The sequence below is a fragment of the Oncorhynchus gorbuscha genome, linkage group LG26 (genome assembly GCF_021184085.1).
Source record: "Oncorhynchus gorbuscha isolate QuinsamMale2020 ecotype Even-year linkage group LG26, OgorEven_v1.0, whole genome shotgun sequence".
Taxonomy (NCBI): Eukaryota; Metazoa; Chordata; class Actinopteri; order Salmoniformes; family Salmonidae; genus Oncorhynchus; species Oncorhynchus gorbuscha.
Genome location: NC_060198.1, coordinates 6,483,047 through 6,503,684, shown reverse-complemented (window position 1 = coordinate 6,503,684; position 20,638 = coordinate 6,483,047). Strand labels below are relative to the sequence as shown.

General features: G+C 44.1%; 3 protein-coding genes across 3 annotated transcripts in view; 2 read left to right on the top strand and 1 right to left on the bottom strand.

Moving 5' to 3' along the window:
• LOC124016427 overlaps positions 1–20,638 on the top strand; it is a 549,380-nt gene that overhangs the window by 440,809 nt on the left and 87,933 nt on the right. The window lies entirely within an intron of this gene.
• Positions 11,944–19,226, top strand: LOC124015448 (transcription initiation factor TFIID subunit 5-like). The gene is made up of 12 exons (XM_046330639.1): positions 11,944–12,354; positions 13,626–13,866; positions 14,126–14,273; positions 14,352–14,519; positions 14,746–14,909; positions 15,252–15,387; positions 15,607–15,727; positions 15,919–16,048; positions 17,342–17,506; positions 17,717–17,894; positions 18,165–18,342; positions 18,545–19,226. The coding sequence occupies exons 1-12, from the start codon at positions 11,949–11,951 to the stop codon at positions 18,757–18,759; spliced, it is 2,250 nt and encodes a 749-aa protein (XP_046186595.1). The 5' UTR covers positions 11,944–11,948; the 3' UTR covers positions 18,760–19,226.
• Positions 19,236–20,614, bottom strand: LOC124015465 (ATP synthase membrane subunit K, mitochondrial-like). Its single transcript, XM_046330662.1, has 4 exons — positions 20,479–20,614; positions 19,728–19,826; positions 19,551–19,641; positions 19,236–19,358 (listed from the first exon to the last, which is right to left on the bottom strand). The coding sequence occupies exons 2-3, from the start codon at positions 19,812–19,814 to the stop codon at positions 19,552–19,554; spliced, it is 177 nt and encodes a 58-aa protein (XP_046186618.1). The 5' UTR covers positions 19,815–19,826; positions 20,479–20,614; the 3' UTR covers positions 19,236–19,358; position 19,551.

The following is a 20,638-nucleotide window of genomic DNA, read 5'->3' as shown; positions in this document are numbered from 1 at the left end:
CTCTCTACATCCTCCACCTCTCTACATCCCCCATATCTCTACATCCTCCACCTCTCTACATCCTCCACCTCTCTAGATCCTCCACCTCTCTACATCCCTCAACTCTCTACATCCCTCACCTCTCTACATCCTCCACCTCTCTACATCCCCCACCTCTCTACATCCTCCACCTCTCTACATCCCCCACCTCTCTACATCCCCCACCTCTCTACATCCCCCACCTCTCTACATCCCCCACCTCTCTACATCCCTCACCTCTCTACATCCCTCACCTCTACATCCTCCACCTCAATTTCCCTTTACCCATTTGTCCTTCCTCCTTCCCTCCCTCCTTCCCTCTCTCTCTCTTCTCTCCCTCTCTCTTCCTTCCCTCTCTCCCTCTCTCTCTCTCTCTCTCTCTCTCTCTCTCTCTCTCTCTCTCTCTCTCCCTCTCTCTCTCTCTCTCTCTCTCTCTCTCTCTCTCTCTCTCTCTCTCTCTCTCTCTCTCTCCCTCTCTCTCTCTCTCTCTCTCTCTCTCTCTCTCTCTCTCCCTCTCTCTCTCTCTCTCTCTCTCTCTCTCTCTCTCTCTCTCTCTCTCTCTCTCTCCCTCTCTCTCTCTCTCTCTCTCTCTCTCTTTGTCCTCCTCTCCTCTCTCTCTCCCTCTCCTTCCTCTCTCTCTCTCTCCCTTCCCTCCTCTCCTTCTCTCTCTCTCTCTCTCTCTCTCTCTCTCTCTCTCTCTCTTCCCTCTCTCTCCTCTCTCTCTCTCTCTCTCTCTCTCTCTCTCTCTCTCTCTCTCTCTCTCTCTCTCTCTCTCTCTCTCTCTCTCTCTCTCTCCTCTCTCTCTCTCTCTCTCTCTCTCTCTCTCTCTCTCTCTCTCTCTCTCTCTCTCTCTCTCTCTCTCTCTCTCTCTCTCTCTCTCTCTCTCTCTCTCTCTCTCTCTCTCTCTCTCTCTCTCTCTCTCTCTCTCTCTCTCTCTCTCTCTCTCTCTCTCTCTCTCTCTCTCTCTCTCCCTCTCTCTCTCTTGGGGTGTTTTCTGCTTCATCTGTGAGCCACAACTCATGAATTATTCAATGTGCAACATAATGGGGGGTGAGGAGCCACACTCTCACCATTTGCACATACACACACACACACACATGAGCGCACACACGCACACACAGCTCAAATAGACACACCTCAGCAGAGACCTTTCAAACAGCCGATGCATAGACGCTTGTTTGCTAAAGGTAAGCAATGCCCCAAACACTCACGATTTTGGCTAAAAGATGAAAATCTGTGTTCAGTGAGCAGTGAGGACACGTTTTATGATAAACTACAACCCAGCACTGAGGAAGGGCAGTGAACACAAGGCAACCAGCATCTTATCTTTCGAGCAACAGCTTGAGGAACTATTTCACTGACCAGGGGCTTGAGCAATGACAGAACACAGCTATCACAGAGTCTGAAGGCAGTTAAAGACAACAAAGCAAAGGCCTTCTCTCACAGACTGAACGGATAGAGAGGGACCAAAGCCGGACAATACTGCATGGCTATTATTTTACACACACACATAACAAAAATCATTTTGCCAGTGTGTATCATCCTCTCACAGAAGACCTGAATAAATGTTTTGTTAAAAAGTACAACACACAACTTGTTATCAGGATTCACTGTATCTTTTTGCAAGTCTTTGTCAGTTCCTTGTTCTCTGTGCCATGTGCTTTCCCTGAAACACAGACACCTACAAAAGAGGGGTAGTGAAGAGGGGGAAGGGAAGTGTGGATGTACCACGCCCTATCTCAATCCTCCTCTGTCATAGAATGGTGTTACATCGCTCTCCTCTGCCAAGCGGAAAACATACAGGTACGCACAGACGCAGATGCACGAACCCGCAGACACACACACACCCTTCACACATTTCAATCTAATAAGAAAGAATAAGACTATTCACCAGACTGGGCATTGAAGGGAATTACATGATGTATATCAACTCAATGACTGCAGATTGATATCAGACTAATTGGAAAAGCCCAGCGGGGAAGAGGGCTCTAGAGAGCTCTGCCATCAGAGTACCTAGCGAGCACCTGAGTGTGACAAAGGAGATCTCTATGGCTACAGTCACCAATGCTGCAGACTGCAGTGCACTTAACAGACAATGGCTGTAAAACTCCCAAACGGTCTCATCATCAGGGCAGCCTTTTCCAAACAGGTTAAACAAGACAGCTTTAAAGGGTCATTCATCAGATCTTTTAATAATGTTCCGTTTGGCGTGTGGTTTAGATTTACGCAGTGCTGCTGAACTGTAGATAAAATAGTCCTTCTGGTTTCTTGGAGTGCTGGCGTGAGTGTGTGCGTGGTTGCGTGTGTTTGTTGTGCATCGCTGGTGGTGTTTTTGTCAAGGGGTGCGACGATGGTAGTGCCACGCCCTGTTGTGTTTCCACACAGTCAACGTGAGGGATGTGTTGTAAATGCAGGGAGGGAGGGAGGGAGGGAGGGAGGGAGGGAGGGAGGGAGGGAGGGAGGGAGGGAGGGAGGGAGGGAGGGAGGGAGGGAGGGAAAAGAAAAGAGAGAATGGGTTTGTTCTGACACCCAGCGTGTGACTAGGGGAGTTGGCACTCTCCTCCTGTGAAGCTACTGAACATGTGAATCCTCCCCCCTCACACACAACCAGCGGGCAGACTGGTTGAATATGAGACAGTGCCACTGCACACGTATAATACGGAACAGCACGAAACCCCATGGTATTAAAGCACACCAGAATACACACACACACACACACGCTCACAGCGCCTGAATATTCATAGAGCACTAAATCCAACAGCACTGAAAGTCAGGGCACAGAACACATGACCGTATAACATTACACATCAACATGCATCCACTTCCTCTCAAAGTATACAGAGAAAGAGTAGCAAACTGTGAAAACGTGTAGTAGGAAAACCATAGGAAAAACCCGTTGGCATGGTTACCTCTTTAATCACTTGGATGCTGTCACAAGATTTACTGGCGTCCAGGGTGTGTTCATTTCACAAATCAATCTGGCACTGAATGTCTTGACGAGAAATCGAATTACTCCGTTTTATTTCAAGTCACTGGCAGCCACAGTGCCAACTGCCGAGATACTGTCAAGCTCTTAGACAAGCATCTGGGTCATTGCCATCCAGAACATCATTCATTTGTTTCTACCAAGCAACATTTCTGTTTCATTTCCTACGACAAACAAACTACTACTACATCCATTCCCCAACAGTCTGTTGTATTGTGTAACGGCAGGAGCAAATGAAACAACTAAGGAGAAACAGACAGAATAGCAGCTGTGATCCACATATTGATATCTAAAGGATGGGCACGTTTGAGACGGACGACCTTGTGCTGCACATGATCCCTGATCTACAAATCACCTGGCACGCACACACACACACACACACACACACACACACACACACACACACACACACACACACACACACACACACACACACACACACACACACACACACACACACACACACACACACACACACACACACACACACACACACACACACACACACACACACACACACACACACACACACACACACACATCACACACACACATCACACACGCACATCACACACACATCACACATCACACACACACATCTCACACACACAACACACATCACATACACACACACACACATCACACACACAACACACAACACACATCACACACACACACGCACACATGCGCACGCATACACACATCACACACACACATCACACACACACACACATAACACACATCACACACACAACACACATCACACACACAGACACACAAACGCACACACGCGCACGCACACACACATCACACACACAACACACATCACACACACACACACACACGCGTGCACGCACACACGCGCACGCACGCACACACACATCACACACGCACACACACACACATCACACACACACACATACACACATACACACGCGCACGCACACACACATCACACACACACGCACGCACACATCACACACACATGCGCACGCATGCACACACACATCACACACACACACACACATCACACACGCGCACGCACGCACACACACATCACACACACACGCACGCACACATCACACACACACACGCGCACGCACGCACAAATCACACACAATGACATGGAGACACAAAGATTCAACAACCACATGGACACTCAGGAAGAGAGAAGCTGCTGTCTGTACGTTGATGCTATAGGCGGTCTGCAGCATGTCTATGTGGCATTTCAGGAGGCAGGCGGCAGATTCCGCATTAATTAAGAGAACACGCTGCACGTCCTGTCTCTGGTAATTGATTTGGAGGGGAGGGCCAAACAGCCATTGATCTTAAATCAATAAACTTAAGCCCTTTACGTGTGCTTCAGTCCTGAGCCAGCATTAGTAGGGGGCAGATCTACAGTTTTACACATTAGAGAGGAAGGGGGGAGGAGGAAGGGGGATTATTAGCTACAAACATTCTAATTTTGTTTTTAGGTGATGAAGAAAGCATTAATATCACTATTAATAGAAACAGTAGCCCATCTAGGAAAGTTTCACTTATTTCTAGGGAGTTGTCTGCGTGACAGGTTCCTCCTCATCTCCTGCAAACTAGTGATGTCCAGATTCTCTGTAGACCGCTGCTTCCTCCTGCCTACAGGGTGTCATTACACTGACGTTCCAGCACCAGGTTTTACATGGACCAGGGTCCTTCTACGGGGGAGGAGGAGGTGTAGCTGGAGCACTGCGTTTGTTGCATAACAGCTGCAGCAGTCTAGGGCGGTGTGGGGGCGAGGAGGGGGGAACGCACAGACGTTAGCTTTACCCAGCCCAGGGTGTGGTCCCATGCAGGAGCAGATGTGGGACTGAAAGTCCATTCTAGTACTCTCATCTTCATCCTCCAATAAACAATCTCTCTGTTGTGTGATCCAGAAACAGACATTCTAAATGTTAAACGCTCGTTTTTCACTGCTTATTCTAATAATAATAGATGCAGGGGTTAATGAATTAATTTGTGACCAGAATGGTAGCCTAGCAGTTAAGAGGTTGGTCCAGTACCCAAAAGGTTGCTGGTTCAAATCCCCGGGCTGACTAGGTGAAGAATCTGCTGTTGTGCCCTTGAGCAAGGCACTCCAACCGACTTTCTCCAGTAAGTTGCTCTGGATAAGAGTGTCTGCTAAATTACTAAAATGACAAATGGATGGACCTTTCCCCACAGAGTATAACTTTCAATTAACTATTGAATTTCCTACTTTATGTTGACAAGACTTCCTGCTATGATATTGTATACGAAACATACTAGTTTGCCTTTCAACTGAAATGGTGCATTCTCTTCCTGTGCTGTATCTATGTAATTGATAATGAGGTCCGGTGTACAGCCCATACTGAGGAGTCTGGGGGATTCTGTACGAAGAACTGCAGTGCAAGCTCACCAGGTGTGCTGCAGAAGGGGATCTGATAACCCCCCTCTCCTTCCCCCTTTTCTCTCCTCCCTGTAACACCAATCACATTGAATTAAATCACCTTTTTCAACAGAGGTCCCCCAACTCACAGGGTGCATCCAAAAATGGCATCGTATATTGTCACACCCTGATCTGTTTCACCTGTCTGGTGCTTGTCTCCACCCCCCCCCCCCCTCCCCACCAGGTGTCTCCCATTTGTCCCCATTATACCTGTGTTTTCTGTTTGTCTGTTGCAAGTTCGTCTTGTCCCGTCAAGTCTTACCAGCAGGTTCCCGTGTTTCCTGTGCGCTAGCGTTTGGTTTTCCTAGGCGTCCCAGTTATGACCTTTCAGCCTCTCCTGATCCTGCCCTGAATTGACTCTGAATTGGATTTACGACTCTTTGCCTGCCTTGCCTGCCCTGAACTGACTCTGAATTGGATTTACGACTCTTTGCTTGCCTTGACTTCCCTTTTGGTGAACGGATGATCTCTGCATGTGTGGTTCCCACCGTGAAGCATGGAGGAGGAGGTGTGATGTTGTGGGGGTGCTTTGCTGGTGACACTGTCTGTGATTTATTTAGAAGGCACACTTAACCAGCATGGCTACCACAGCATTCTGCAGCGATACGCCATCCCTTCTAGTTTGGGCTTAGTGGGAATATAATTTGTTTTTCAACAGGACAATGACCCAATCCACCTCCAGGCTGTGTAAGGGCTATTTGACCAAGAAGAACAGTGATGGAGTGCTGCATCAGATGACCTGACCTCCACAATCACCCGACCTCAAGCCAATTGAGATGGTTTGGGATGAGTTAGACCACAGAGTGAGGGAAAAGCAGCCAACAAGTGCTCAGCATATGTTGGAACTCCTTCAAGACTGTTGGAAAAGCATGCCAAGAGTGCAAAGCTGTCATCAAGGCAAAGGGTGGCTACTTTGAAGAAGCTAAAATATATTTTGATTTGTTTATCACTTTATTTTGGTTACTACATGATTCCATATGTGTTATTTCATAGGTTTGATGTCTTCACTATTATTCTACAATGTAGAAAATAGTCCAAATAAAGAAACCCTTGAATGAGCAGGTGTGTCAACTTTTGACTGGTACTGTATATACACTTCTCAAAAAAATAAAGGGACCACTAAAATAACACATCCTAGATCTGAATGAAATATTCTTATTAAATTATTTTTTCTTTACATCGTTGAATGTGTTGACAACAAAATCACACAAAAATTATCAATGGAAATCAAATGTATCAACCCATGGAGGTCTGGATTTGGAGTCACACTCAAAATTAAAGTTGAAAAACACACTACAGGCTGATCCAACTTTGATGTAATGTCCTTAAAACAAGTCAAAATGAGGCTCAGTAGTGTGTGTGGCCTCCACGTGCCTGTTTGCCCTCCCTACAACGCCAGGGCATGCTCCTGATGAGGTGTCGGATGGTCTCCTGAGGGATCTCCTCCCAGACCTGGACTAAAGCATCCGCCAACTCCTGGACAGTCTGTGGTGCAACGTGGTGTTGGTGGATGGAGTGAGACATGATGTCCCAGATGTGCTTAATTGGAGTCAGGTCTGGGGAATGGGCGGGCCAGTCCATAGAATCAATGCCTTCCTCTTGCAGGAACTGCTGACACACTCCAGCCACATGAGGTCTAGCATTGTCTTACATTAGGAGGAACCCAGGGCCAACCGCACCAGCATATGGTCTCACAAGGGATCTGAGGATCTCATCTCGGTACCTAATGGCAGTCAGGCTACCTCTGGCGAGCACATGGAGGGCTGTGTGGCCCTCCAAAGAAATGCCACCCAACACCTTGACTGACCCACCGCCAAACCGGTCATGCTGGAGGATGTTGCAGGCAGCAGAACGTTCTCCACGGCGTCTCCAGACTGTCACGTCTGTCACATGTGCTCAGTGTGAACCTGCTTTCATCTGTGAAGAGCACAGGGCACCAGTGGCGAATTTGCCAATCTTGGTATTCTCTGGCAAATGCCAAACGTCCTGCACGGTGTTGGGCTGTAAGCACAACCCCCACCTGTGGATGTCGGGCCTCATACCACCCTCATGGAGTCTGTTTCTGACCGTTTGAACCAGACACATGCACATTTGTGGCACAAAAGTGGGGGTAGCGGTCCTGCTGCTGGGTTGTTGCCCTCCAACGGCCTCCTCCACGTCTCCTGATGTCATGGCCTGTCTCCTGGTAGCGCCTCCATGGTCTGGACACTACGCTGTCAGACACAGGAAACTTTCTTGCCACAGCTCGCATTGATGTGCCATCCTGGATAAGCTGCACTACCTGAGCCACTTGTGTGGGTTGTAGACTCCGTCTCATGCTACCACTAGAGTGAAAGCACCGCCAGCATTCAAAAGTGACCAAAACATCAGCCAGGAAGCATAGGAACTGAGAAGTGGTCTGTGATCACCACCTGCAGAACCACTCCTTTATTGGGGGTGTCTTGCAAATTGCCTATAATTTCCACCTGTTGTCTATTCCATTTGCACAACAGCATGTGAAATTTATTGTCAATCAGTGTTGCTTCCTAAGTGGACAGTTTGATTTCACAGAAGTGTGATTGACTTGGAGTTACATTGTGTTGTTTAACCAGAAAAATCTATTACATTCCTCAACTAAGTCCCCAATCAATGTTTTAAATTGACCAAATGGCATCAGAACATCAAGATGAAATGTACACTACCATTCAAAAGTTTGGGGTCACTTAGAAATGTCCTTATTTGAAAAAAAGAAAAGCTCATTTTGTGTCCATTAAAATTACATTAAATTGATCAGAAATAGTATAGACGTTAATGTTGTGAAAGAAGGGCAGCATCCCAGTCGCCCCTTCACTGTTGACATTGAGACTGGTGTTTTGCGGGTACTATTTAATGAAACTGCCAGTTGAGGACTTGTGAGGCATCTGTTTCTCAAACTAGACACTAATGTACTTGTTCTCTTGCTCAGTTGTGCACTGGGGCCTCCCACTCCTCTTTCTATTCTGGTTAGAGACAGTTTGCGCTGTTCTGTGAAGGGAGTAGTACACAGCATTGTGCGAGATCTTCAGTTTCTTGGCAATTTCTCACATGGAATAGACTTCATTTCTCAGAACAAGAATAGACTGACGAGTTTCAGAGAAAAGTTATTTGTTTCTGGCCATTTTGAGCCTGTAATTGAACCCACAAATGCTGATGCTCCAGATACTCAACTAGTCTAAAGAAGGACAGTTTTATTACTTCTTTAATCAGAACAGTTTTCGGCTGTGCTAACATAATTGTACAATGGGTTTCTAATGATCAATTATCCTTTTAAAATGATAAACTTGGATTAGCTAGCACAACGTGCCATTGGAACACAGGAGTGATGGTTGCTGATAATGGGCCTCTGTACGCCTATGTAGATATTCCATTAAAAATCTGCCAATTCCAGCTACAATAGTCATTTACAACATTAAGAATGTCTACACTGTATTTCTGAGCAATTTGATGTTATATTAATGGACAGAAAATGTGCTTGTCTTTCAAAAACAAGGACATTTCTAAGTGACCCCTTTTAAACGGTAGTGTATCTTGAATGTTGTTCCATCAATAGAGTGCATTCAAACTAAAAGCTGATTGATTTAAATGCTGACATGTGTTAGATCCGATTGCTATGAAACTGTTGAACCATGTTAACACATCAAGACATGTGGTTTTGGCCAAATCTAAAGCTATGGTTACAGATGTAATTTGATCCCTCTTTTGTTGCTGAGAATTATGAGCTTCGTGATTTCAATCAATTGACTGAAAACCCACACTAACACACGATTATATTAACAGTATTGCACTTCATGTAGCCTACTTTTGGCCAGCTAGTAGCCTAACCACCGATCAAGGAACATTATAGACTAAACGCTCAGATTCTGTCGCTGCAGGATTGTTTTGCTGTGACTGAATATAGATCGAATTAAGATCGTACACCTGTATGTTATTCCTTAAAATAATCCATATCTTAAATGAAATCTCTATGTACAATGTCCTCAGACAAGATGACTAGTCTGGCTAATGTCAGATAACCAGTGTAGAATATAAGAGGATATACAGGGATTAGTGAAGGATAAAGATTCCCATCAGAAATTTTGCTGGGAGAATGATTGAACACAGGCTGCAATAGCAAGAATCATTGTGGAGAGAGAGAGAGAGAGAGAGTGTAGAATATAAGAGGATATACAGGGATTAGAGAGAGAGAGAGAGAGAGAGAGAGAGAGAGAGAGAGAGAGAGAGAGAGAGAGAGAGAGAGAGAGAGAGAGAGAGAGAGAGAGAGAGAGAGAGAGAGAGAGAGAGAGAGAGAGAGAGAGAGAGAGAGAGAGAGAGAGAGAGAAATGTGTGTTAACCACACTGTAAAGGGGTTACCATGAATTGGACAGTAATTTAGAGGCAGCTCGGTGACAAGTAAAATTCTGTATTTAATATTACTGTACACCTACTGTAATATAAAAATGGTATCAAAGCAAGTACTGTGTAATGACACCCAGTACAATACCGTAAAATGTACATTCTCACTCACGGGTGCAACAAATATAGCCTTTTACAAGGCGTGCCTCAAAATATGTTAATGAGCCAAAACAACAATACCATGCACCCACTAGTGGTCAAAAGGTTTATGACGCTCCAATGATACGGTATTCTGTGGGGTGGAATTACAGTACCATTCGATATACAGCCATTTTCCCACAATGCACCATAATTTACAGTATGAGTTATTTACTGTTGATAATACCTAAAATGAAGGTATAAATGACAGTTTCCGTTAAAGTGCAGAGAGAGAGAAAGTACAGTGGCACACGTCACACTCACTGTAACAATGAGTACACTTGCATGCACACTAATAATTTGAATTATTTGAATAATACACATGATTATGGCAGTAGGCCAAGTATGGCAATAGTCACGTAAACACTTTAGTATTTTTATCTTAATTGGAATAAGGTCCAAATCTAAGCATAAGCCAAATAAAACACCTAGTTTGCTGAGAAATCTTTGGAATTATTAGGAATGTAAACACCTTACTCGGTGTTCCAGCGGAAAGAGTTTGGAAAAAGTGAAAGTATGCATCTTAGAGATAGTTTTCACACACATTACATGTCCGAACTTAGAAACAAATAGGCTTCACAGAAATACCATGGTTGCTGTGGTAGAAAGTTCAATTTGACTGGATTTTTTTCCTGCATTTATTCAAAGGAGAAGTTTAGCCAAAATCAAGAAACTCTGAAGTGATTCCATACATTGAAACTAGTTCATTGGAGTTGGTCCTCTCTCTCTCACTGTAGTGTTACACTGAAGCAACTGCAAAAATGGGTCACATGACTCCTGATATATATATATATATATATTATATAGTGAATTCATGACTCAGAAATCGGTGAAATGTTGTTTTATTGAAAGCCTCTGGCCGAATGAGCTATTTTGATCAAAAGTACTATCGGTTTGAGTCAGGAAATGTTTACTTATTCACCTAAGTTCCTCCTTTTTGTCCGATCAGGCCTGATTTCAGATGTGTCCATGTAAACTGGATTATTAGGAAAATCGTTCTTCTTGCAAAGCATGTAAACAGTTTAAACAAACGTTTATATTAATCAGACTATGTACAATAATAAAATCCAAATTGCATTATTGTATTATTGTGTGCATGTAACCGTACTCAATATGTCTTTCTCGTAGAATAGCATTGTTGAAGGAGCAGCAGGTAGCTTAGCGATTAAGAGCTTTCGGTCAGTAACCGAAAGGTCGCTTGGTCTAATCCCCGAGCCGACTAGGTGAAAAATCGGTCGATGTGCCCTTGAGCAAGGCACTTAGCTCTAATTGATCCTGTAAGTCACTCTGGATAAGAGTGTCTGTTAAATGACTAGAATATAAAAATGTATTGCTTTTTCTTTTATTTTACACAATTTCATTAAAAACATCAGCAATAAAAAATATATACTGGTATTGCCGAATCCATTTAAGGAGATTTGATCTCTCTCTCAAACGTCAGGGAAATTGACAGTGGGCCCAAAGCGCCACCTACTGGTACAACTGACACATGACTGGCACATATAGATCACAGATCCCCAGTCAAGGATAATCATTGTTTGTATATTTTTGTCAGCAGGTGAAAAATATATACTAACTAAAACTAAAAGCAATTACAAGTAATGCAAAAAATATTTACCTCTAAGCTATTAGCTGTCCTCTTCAATAATGTTAACTAAGTTACAATTACAAGATTTTCATATGATCAAAAATGTAAACATCATAGCACAATATTTCTACAAGCAAGAAATATGAGTTGGCCATAATAAATCGTTTCTAAAAATAAAAATATAAATTGTTATAAACTCGAATTTTGATTGGCTGCTCTACAGGAATGACGGTTCTCTAGGAATTCGCCTACACCACTGAGAACCAACGAAACTACAATTTCTTCTTTCGGAGGACCAATCAGAATGGCAGATATTGTGCGGTCCACGTTTCTTTATTTTGCCCGTACATGCGCACATCATTTCGAAAATGGCGGCTGTGCAAGATGGTCAGCTCAATCTGGAGGTCGAAAAAGACATAAAAACAGAAATAACAAACGATGGGTCTGGAAACATCAATGCAAACTCTTCGTCACCCGGTTCTACGTCTTCGGGCGGTAAATCGAAATCTCCAGCGGGATCGGGTGAAGATCAACAAACACTGCTCGCGGTGTTGCAATTTCTCAAGAGGAATAAATTGACCGAGTCGGTCGACATTTTGCGGCGAGAAGCGGGCTTATCTGCAGATGCAGATGATTCCCCGGTATCCGAGTCGGCGGGAGCTGGATCGGGTGGCGTCCCAAGTGTCGGTGCTGATGGGGGGGATGCCAACTCTCTCCTCAGCCGAGTGTCAATCGCCACCCCCGTCGCACCCCCGGCCACCGCACCCCCAAAAGGTCTCGTGCGATCACATTCAAAAGTCATGCGTATTGTTTTTATTTGCCTTGTTAGCTAGCTACCCAGCTAAGATACCAAATAAATGATTATAACTTTGCGTATTCACAAGGGCATGCAATGCAATTGATTTGTTATTGCCAGTTGGCTTACTGTTGAATGAATGAAACACGAGAGAGCTTGACAGCCAGTCCTGAAACTTCTGTTTTTGTTCCTCATACTGGTAGATGTATGAAAACAGTTACTGCGATAAGACCATAGCCGCGGGAAGTAGGAGTACCCCCTGAAAAAAAAAACAGAATAAAAAAATAGTAATGCAAAATAGTAATATTTTTGCAAAAAACGATTCACAAAAGTAGTGCACTCGGCCTTTACTAGTATAAGCGGACTGATATAGAGGTCTGTTACCGTGAAGCACTTTTTTTCCAGCATCTGCTTTGGCAAAAAAAAGGTAGTTGTATAATTCAGAACAGTATCCTGCAGAATTCAATAGTTGCAGTTGTAAGAGTTGTCGACCCGTCCCTGCGATTGTCATTCTAATGGAATCCAGAATGAACAAAACCCCATCCTCAAACATTTATATTCGAGGGCAGGGTTTTAATATTTTTCTTGACCAAATAAAATAGAAAAAACACAATTGACCATCCTTACAAACCACCTAATGTACATGACTGTATTGTACATAGGCTGGTGATCTAGGTCAGTACCGGTAGACTGTCAGTACCGGTAGACTTTCCATCACCATGAAGAAAAACAACGTATAATACAGTAATTGAGTACACTGAGACATCAAGTGGATTCTGATGATGTGGCTCAGTTGGTAGAGCATGGCACTTGCAATGCTAGGATTGTGGGTTGGATTCCCATGGGGGGGCCAGTATGAAAAATGTATGCATCACTACAGTTAATAATAAGAACCGTCTACTAAAATGGAAAAGGAATGAATAGACCATTTTCACTTTTCACAATGAAATAAGATGCATTTTCTTAGTATTTCAAGAAACTGGAAAAAATATATAAACCAAGTATTTTTTTTATGTTCCACAAGTTAACAGATAACTTGTGGAGTACAGATAATTATCAGACTCTGGTTACAAACGCAGGTAAACAGTCAAATACATTTAGCTTCTGTTTTCACAAAAGTAGTGCACCGGGCCTTCACTAGTCGCAGCACCCCAACCCCGAAAGTTCTATGGGTAAGACCAATAGTTCTATTACTGTTAGTTAGCTACTCCAATATATGTTAATTCTTCTAACAACTGTGCTTGTACAGTGGTGGCAGCATCAGGTGGGGAAGACCAACCAGACGTCAACGTTGTCTTGTCGGCCTATAGCCAGCAGGGGGACCCTGTCCTCTACCCACTCTACTATAACGGCCTGAAGAAGTTTATAGAGTCTGTCCTGGACTGCCACAGAGCTGAACTCTCCCAGGTCTTCTACCCACTGTTTGTCCACATGTACCTGGAGCTGGTCTACAACAACCACGAGAATGAGGCTAAACAGTTTTTTGAAAAGTAAGTGTTGTGGACTGGTAGTGCTGTTGCTCCCTTGTAGCGTCTCCAAAGTTCCTGCCTGTCAAGTACATGTCTTTTATTGATTTTTAGGTCCAACTGGTGTATTGATTTGTCAGGGACTTTTATGAGTTCCACAATCAAATGGGAAACAACCTGTTCTATTTGTAGCTGCCTAACTCGGTGTAATGTGACACTATGCATGCGTTATTTAGATGTTAGATCCACTGACTCTGCTCCCTGCTGTCTCTCCCTACCTCAGGTTCAGCGGTGACCAGGAGTGTTACTACGAGGAGGACCTCCGCATCCTCTCCAGCATGTCCAAGAAGGAACACATGAAGGGAAACGAGACCATGCTGGACTTCAGGACCAGCAAGTTTGTCCTCCGCATCTCCCGAGACTCCTACCAGGTAAGTAGTCTTGGAAAACCAGAGATGTCAAGGTCTCTGTGGCGGTTGACAATAACGTATCGTATGTTATCTTACCAGCTGTTGAAGAGGCACCTGCAGGAACGTCAGAACAACCAGATCTGGAATATTATACAGGAGCATCTCTATATTGATATTTTTGACGGGATGCCTCGGAGTAAAAGTCAGATTGATGCCATGTCGGGCAGTCTGGCAGGGGAGGGCAAGAGAGATGCCAACAAAGCCAAGGTGTGTGTGTGGGGGGGGGGGGGTTTGTCAGTGTGAGTGATGCTGAAGCAAAAATCTGTAATAGTTGGTTTGTTTTAAAGTGATAGTGTTGTCAATGTAGGTGTAAGTAAGCCAGTGAGCAATACCTTTTTATTTTACATTTCAGATACGCATTTCTGTATTTGCTGATTGAGAGCATTGATCTGTACTGACTAGACTTACTGTACCACTCCTGGCTGTTGTGCAGGTGTTCTATGGTCTTCTGAAGGAGCCAGAGATCGAGGTACCTCTGGACGATGAGGATGAGGAGGCAGAGAACGAGGAGGGCAAACCCAAGAAGAAGAAACCGAAGAAAGACAGCATGGGCTCCAAGAGCAAGAAACAGGACCCCAACGCGCCCCAACAAACTAGGTACATCACCACTGACACATATTTCTTTAGTTAGGAGTTGTTTTCCTTAGTGCACACGCCCTAGCGAACCGTTTCACTAGGGGAAATGAACATGTTTATTTCTTATTGGACCAGTCCAGGTAGTCCCTGTTTCAGTCAGTGTTCATTTGGTACCTAATGAACACAGCCCAGATTTCCTTATGTTTCAGAGACCACAAACAACATTTGTACTCTATTCTTGCACTAGAGTTAGCCACGAAGCTTGTTAGCATTTGCAGTCCCTCCCCATTGAAACAACTGTTACTGCTGACGATGACTTATGAATGATGTCTAAATTGACCGTGTTCATTTTTAATATCCAAGAATCCCCCTCCCCGAGCTGAAGGACTCTGACAAGCTGGACAAGATAATGAACATGAAGGAGGCCACGAAGAAGATCCGTCTGGGCCCAGACAACCTACCCTCCATCTGTTTCTACTCCTTCCTCAACGCTTACCAGGTCAGCCATGCTTGGATATGGATTTTGAATGACAACTTTATTAGTATTCAAGTATAACTTGATTTCAATGTTGACAAAAACTTTGTGATGAGCTCAGTGTTCTCAACGTGAAGCTTCTAAAGCATCATTATTTAATATTGTGAATAAAACTTTATTCACAGTATTACCACAAAACAATGCGGTAACATACAGTATTCTGTCTTGACCTTTGACCTGTAGGGTCTGACAGCGGTGGACTTCACAGATGACTCCAGTCTGATCGCGGGGGGCTTCGCTGACTCCACCGTTAGGGTGTGGAGCGTCACACCCAAGAAACTACGCCGGGTCAAATCTGCAGCAGGTAAATGACAATGGTGACCACAGAGATAACATACAATACATCATGCACACATCCAAACACATGTTATGACCAAGGCTGAAAGTAGCATTCTACAATCCATCTATAACCATTGTTGAACTTGAGATCATAAGCTTGCACATAAATTGATAGTAACCATGACTTTAAATCTGCTCCCTCTCGTCTCCCTGTAGACCTGAGTAATATTGATAAAGAGTCCGATGACGTGTTGGAGAGGATCATGGATGAGAAGACGGCCAGTGAGTCTAAGATCCTGTACGGACACAGTGGACCAGTATACGGCATCAGCTTCAGCCCTGACAGGTAAGATGCTATAAAGTGATCAGTGGGGGGGCCACTTTCCCAAACTCAGATTAAATCTGGTCCTGGACTATGAAGAATGCTCAATGGAGAATGTATAAGGTGAAACATGACAATAAAACATGTGAAAGGTGAAACATGTTCATCTTGGTTTAAATAATGCAAAAACTAAGTGTTGGAGAAGAAAGTAAAAGTGCAATATGTGCTATTGTAAGAAAGCTAACGTTTCAGTTCCTTGCTCAGAACATGAGAACATATGAAAGCTGGCGGTTCCTTTTAACATGAGTCTTCAATATTCCCAGGTAAGACGTTTTAGGTTGTAGTTATTATAGGAATTATAGGACTATTTCCCTCTATACCATTTGTATTTCATTAAGCTTTGACTATTGGATGTTCTTATAGGCACTTTAGTATTGCCAGTGTAACAGTATAGCTTCCGTCCCTCTCCTCACTCCTCCCTGGGCTCGAACCAGGAACACAACAACAGCCACCCTCGAAGCAGCGTTACCCATGCAGAGCAAGGGAAACAACCACTGCAAGGCTCAGAGCGAGTGACGTTTGAAACGCTATTAGCGCGTTTTTTACAAGATAAGTTTAATGCTAGCTAGCAACTTACCTTGGCTTACTGCATTCGCGTAACAGGCAGTCTCCTTGTGGAGTGCAACGAGAGAGAGGCATGTCGTTATTGCGTTGGACTAGTTAACTGTAAGGCTGCAAGATTGGATCCCCCGAGCTGACAAGGTGAATCTGTCATTCTGCCCCTGAACAAGGCAGTTAACCCACCGTTCCTAGGCCATCATTGAAAATAAGAATGTGTTCTTAACTGACTTGCCTAGTTAAATAAAGGTATAAAAATATATATTTTTTTAAATCTGCAAATCGGCGCCAAAAATACTGATTTCCGATTCTTATGAAACCTTTAAATCGGCCGACCTCTAGTTTGGAAGGCTACACTGAAGCTGTCTTATTTCCTTGACGTCAAATGTTTTTAAAAATGAGTCCACTATACATTGTTAATGGAATTTTTATGCTCCCTGACTGTCTAGTGATTATTAGTTTGCTGGACAGTCAAGAAACGACACTGTTTGACACCCCTGGTCTAAGGGCTTTTTAGTCCAGGACTATGCTTAATCTGTCCTTGGAGAACTGGACCTGGTTGTATCGTGTAGTGTGGCGTATTGGACTAATGTTAGGAGGCAAGGATACATAAGAGAATTGAAACACTAGAGTTACGGTCTTTTCTAGTGTTCTTATTTCTACGGTTAACTTAAATTCTCCTCGAATCATGTATTTTAGGAACTACCTGTTGTCCAGTTCTGAGGACGGTACGGTCAGACTGTGGAGTCTGCAGACGTTCACCTGTCTGGTGGGGTATAAAGGACACAACTACCCTGTCTGGGACACTCAGTTCTCACCCTATGGTTACTACTTTATCTCTGGGGGACATGACAGAGTCGCTCGGTAAGAACCCTTATAAATACCTAATGTTCCATTTGTTTCAATGCAATTGATGAATGGCATTCTTTGGGCCTGTTTCCTGGACTGAAAAGCATGTTCAGTCAAGGCTTAATTTATGTCTAGAGAAAAAGTCTGACTGGTTTTGTTTACCTGATGGGTCACAAGAAAACAGCCACTGGTCTTTTTGAGGTTTTGCTTGGTCTTCTTCCGCAGTCTGTGGGCGACTGACCACTACCAGCCCCTGCGTATGTTCGCGGGTCACCTGGCTGACATCACGTGCACCCTCTTCCACCCTAACTCCAACTACGTGGCCACGGGTTCAGCTGACCGTACCATCCGCCTCTGGGACGTCCTGACTGGAAACTGTGTCCGCATCCTCACGGGTCACAAGGTACGAAGAGTTAAGGTCGTAGGGCACCTGGTGGTCTGTTCTCTCCCAATAGAATGTGTATAGGATGGTTTGGTGTTCAAGGTTTAGTAGGCACAAAATGGGAGACTACACCTTGAAAGGGAGGAGGAATAGCCTAAATTCATTTTTTTTCCCCACAACCCTGAGCAACATGTCCTTTTGTACAATTTGAAATAACTTGTTGCATACTGTACACAAGAGTAGTATGTATGATGTTACAACTTCCATATCTCAAACTGGTTTGGTTCCCAGGGCCCCATTCATTCCCTGGCCTTCTCCCCCAATGGGAAGTTCATGGCCTCGGGAGCAACTGACGGGAGGGTTCTACTGTGGGACGTTGGTCACGGCCTGATGGTCGGAGAGCTGAAGGGACATACTGACACCATCTACGCCCTCAAGTTCAGCAGGGACGGAGAGATACTAGCCTCAGGTTAGTGTCCCTTTATTGCCATGTAATAGCCTTTTCACACTACTGAGGCCTTTGTGCTGGCCTGGTCATGCACCCACCATACTTAGACAATGCAAAAAGAATATCTGAGCAAGCACAGTATGGTTTAGGGGGATATTGGGTCTACAAAGAAATGTATGCTTGTAGTTTTCCACCACTCCACTTATATAATAATATTTTCCAGGCTCAATGGATAACACTGTTAAACTGTGGGATACACTGAAGGCCTTTGATGATGTGGAGCTGGATGACTTCACCGCAGCAACAGGTCACATCCATCTACCAGAGAACTCCCAGGAGCTGTTGCTAGGCACCTACATGACCAAGTCCACCCCTGTCATTCACCTGCACTTCACCCGCAGGAACCTACTGCTGGCTGCAGGGGCCTACAACCCATGAGGACATTCAGAGAACCCCCTGCTAAAAAAAAAAGAAACTGGGGTTGTGTAAGATGAGAAATGACAAAAGTCTTATCCAACCACAGTGGATCAAAGCAAAATGCCCAACTGAAGTGTGTCTGTGATGTAGACCTAAGGATCATGGTTGTTCGAAAAGCTGCAGCACCATCAAGCTGATCTAGGATCTGATTGAGCCCACCCAGCCTAAAATGGCTCAGGGGTGAAACTGCCCCTAGATACAGATCCAGGATAAGGTTGACCTCAAATCTTAATCCTTAGTGGGGAAATGCAAAACTGACCCAGGACCAGCGTCTAGGTGCAATGTCAACCTACTCCCCTAAAGTGTGCCATAACTAGCCTATTAAAGAGACCATGTTTCACTGCCACAAACAGCTTTATGTGGCTGTCTTGCTGTATAGAGTATTTTATACTGGTGCATATTGTGTAAATAAAACACTTTTTTAATGACTTGGTGAGTTAAATTTTACATTGTTTTTATTGTTAATAACACAGTGATGCCAAATAATGGCCTTATTTCTTACAAGCACATCCAGCTGCCGCCAAACTTCCGACCACTATACTACAGAACAGTCAGGACACCTGTGGGGAAACAAGAACACATTGGAAATATACAGTTAGCTTTCCACCAGGCAGAAACATGTATTGTCCATACAAAGACTCCCGATTAGTCATACACATTTCTGAATAAAACAGTGCAGTCTTTATAAAATGGTAAATTTGCTAGACAAAATGGGTACGAGAAACTGACGGAATCCTATGCAATACACTCACGTCACTTTGCCGTGACAGCCGCCTGTTTCTTGGGCTTCAACTTGAAGAAGAGGGCAATGGTGGCTATGCTTGCATATGTGAGCAAGACACACTGTGGACAGAATAACACACGTGACCTTTCTGAGAATGTGAACTGGTTGTACACCATCTTGCACAGTAATTCATGCATGAACTTACGTTCCTCCTGCCTGTGATTGTGTATGCATTGAAGTACTTGGCAAAACCAGTAAACTGGTGACTGGTTCCTGCATCGTGTCCGCCCATGTTGGATAGTAGCTGGTCCAGAGAGAAATAGATTACTCAGTCAATTACAATGCATTGATAATGGGAGGATTACAGAGGGCAAGTAAAAGTAATGCCAACCCCAAATTATGGAATTGCCTATTTCTAACACCCACGCGCAAGAAGTTAATGTCAGTACTTATTGGACTAGGGGGAAAATGACTACTCAAGACAACTTGCCAGTCTAACATTGAAGCTCAGTAGCCCTAGTTGACAAGCCTAACGGTCTGCAAGCCAGGCAGTTTCTTCCCACAACAGTGAAAACAAATGAGCTAACGTAACGTTGGCTAGTTACAGTAATTATATCATGTAATCGTGTGGTACCATTCAACCCAAAGCGGACTGCTATATTTGTGTGGGTATTGCTAGTTTGTTAGCTGGTTCACTTTCATTCAAAAACAGTACCTGGCAGGCAGTAGCTAGCTACTGCTAGCTAGCTAACGCTAGAGGTTAACGTTAGCAAACAACCTGGCTTGAGCTACCTCGCTAACGTTAGCAAATTTGGCTAGCAAGATTAGTTGGTACTGACAAACAACTAAACGGGCATTTTAGAGACACCACAAGCAACAGCGTCCTAGACAACGCTGTTATAAAACGTAGGGAAATGAATAAAGCTAGATATTATATTGATTGTCACTATTCTTACCTTCACCACACACGACCCTTGTACACGGAATTGAACAAGTGCCCTTCAACGAGAGAGACCGAAATCCTAAAAGTATCAGGAAGTCCCGCCTACTCTCTACAGCGCATGTTCAGTGGTTTGTGTTTAATGAACCAATTTTTCTGGACGAAGCTAATGTCAG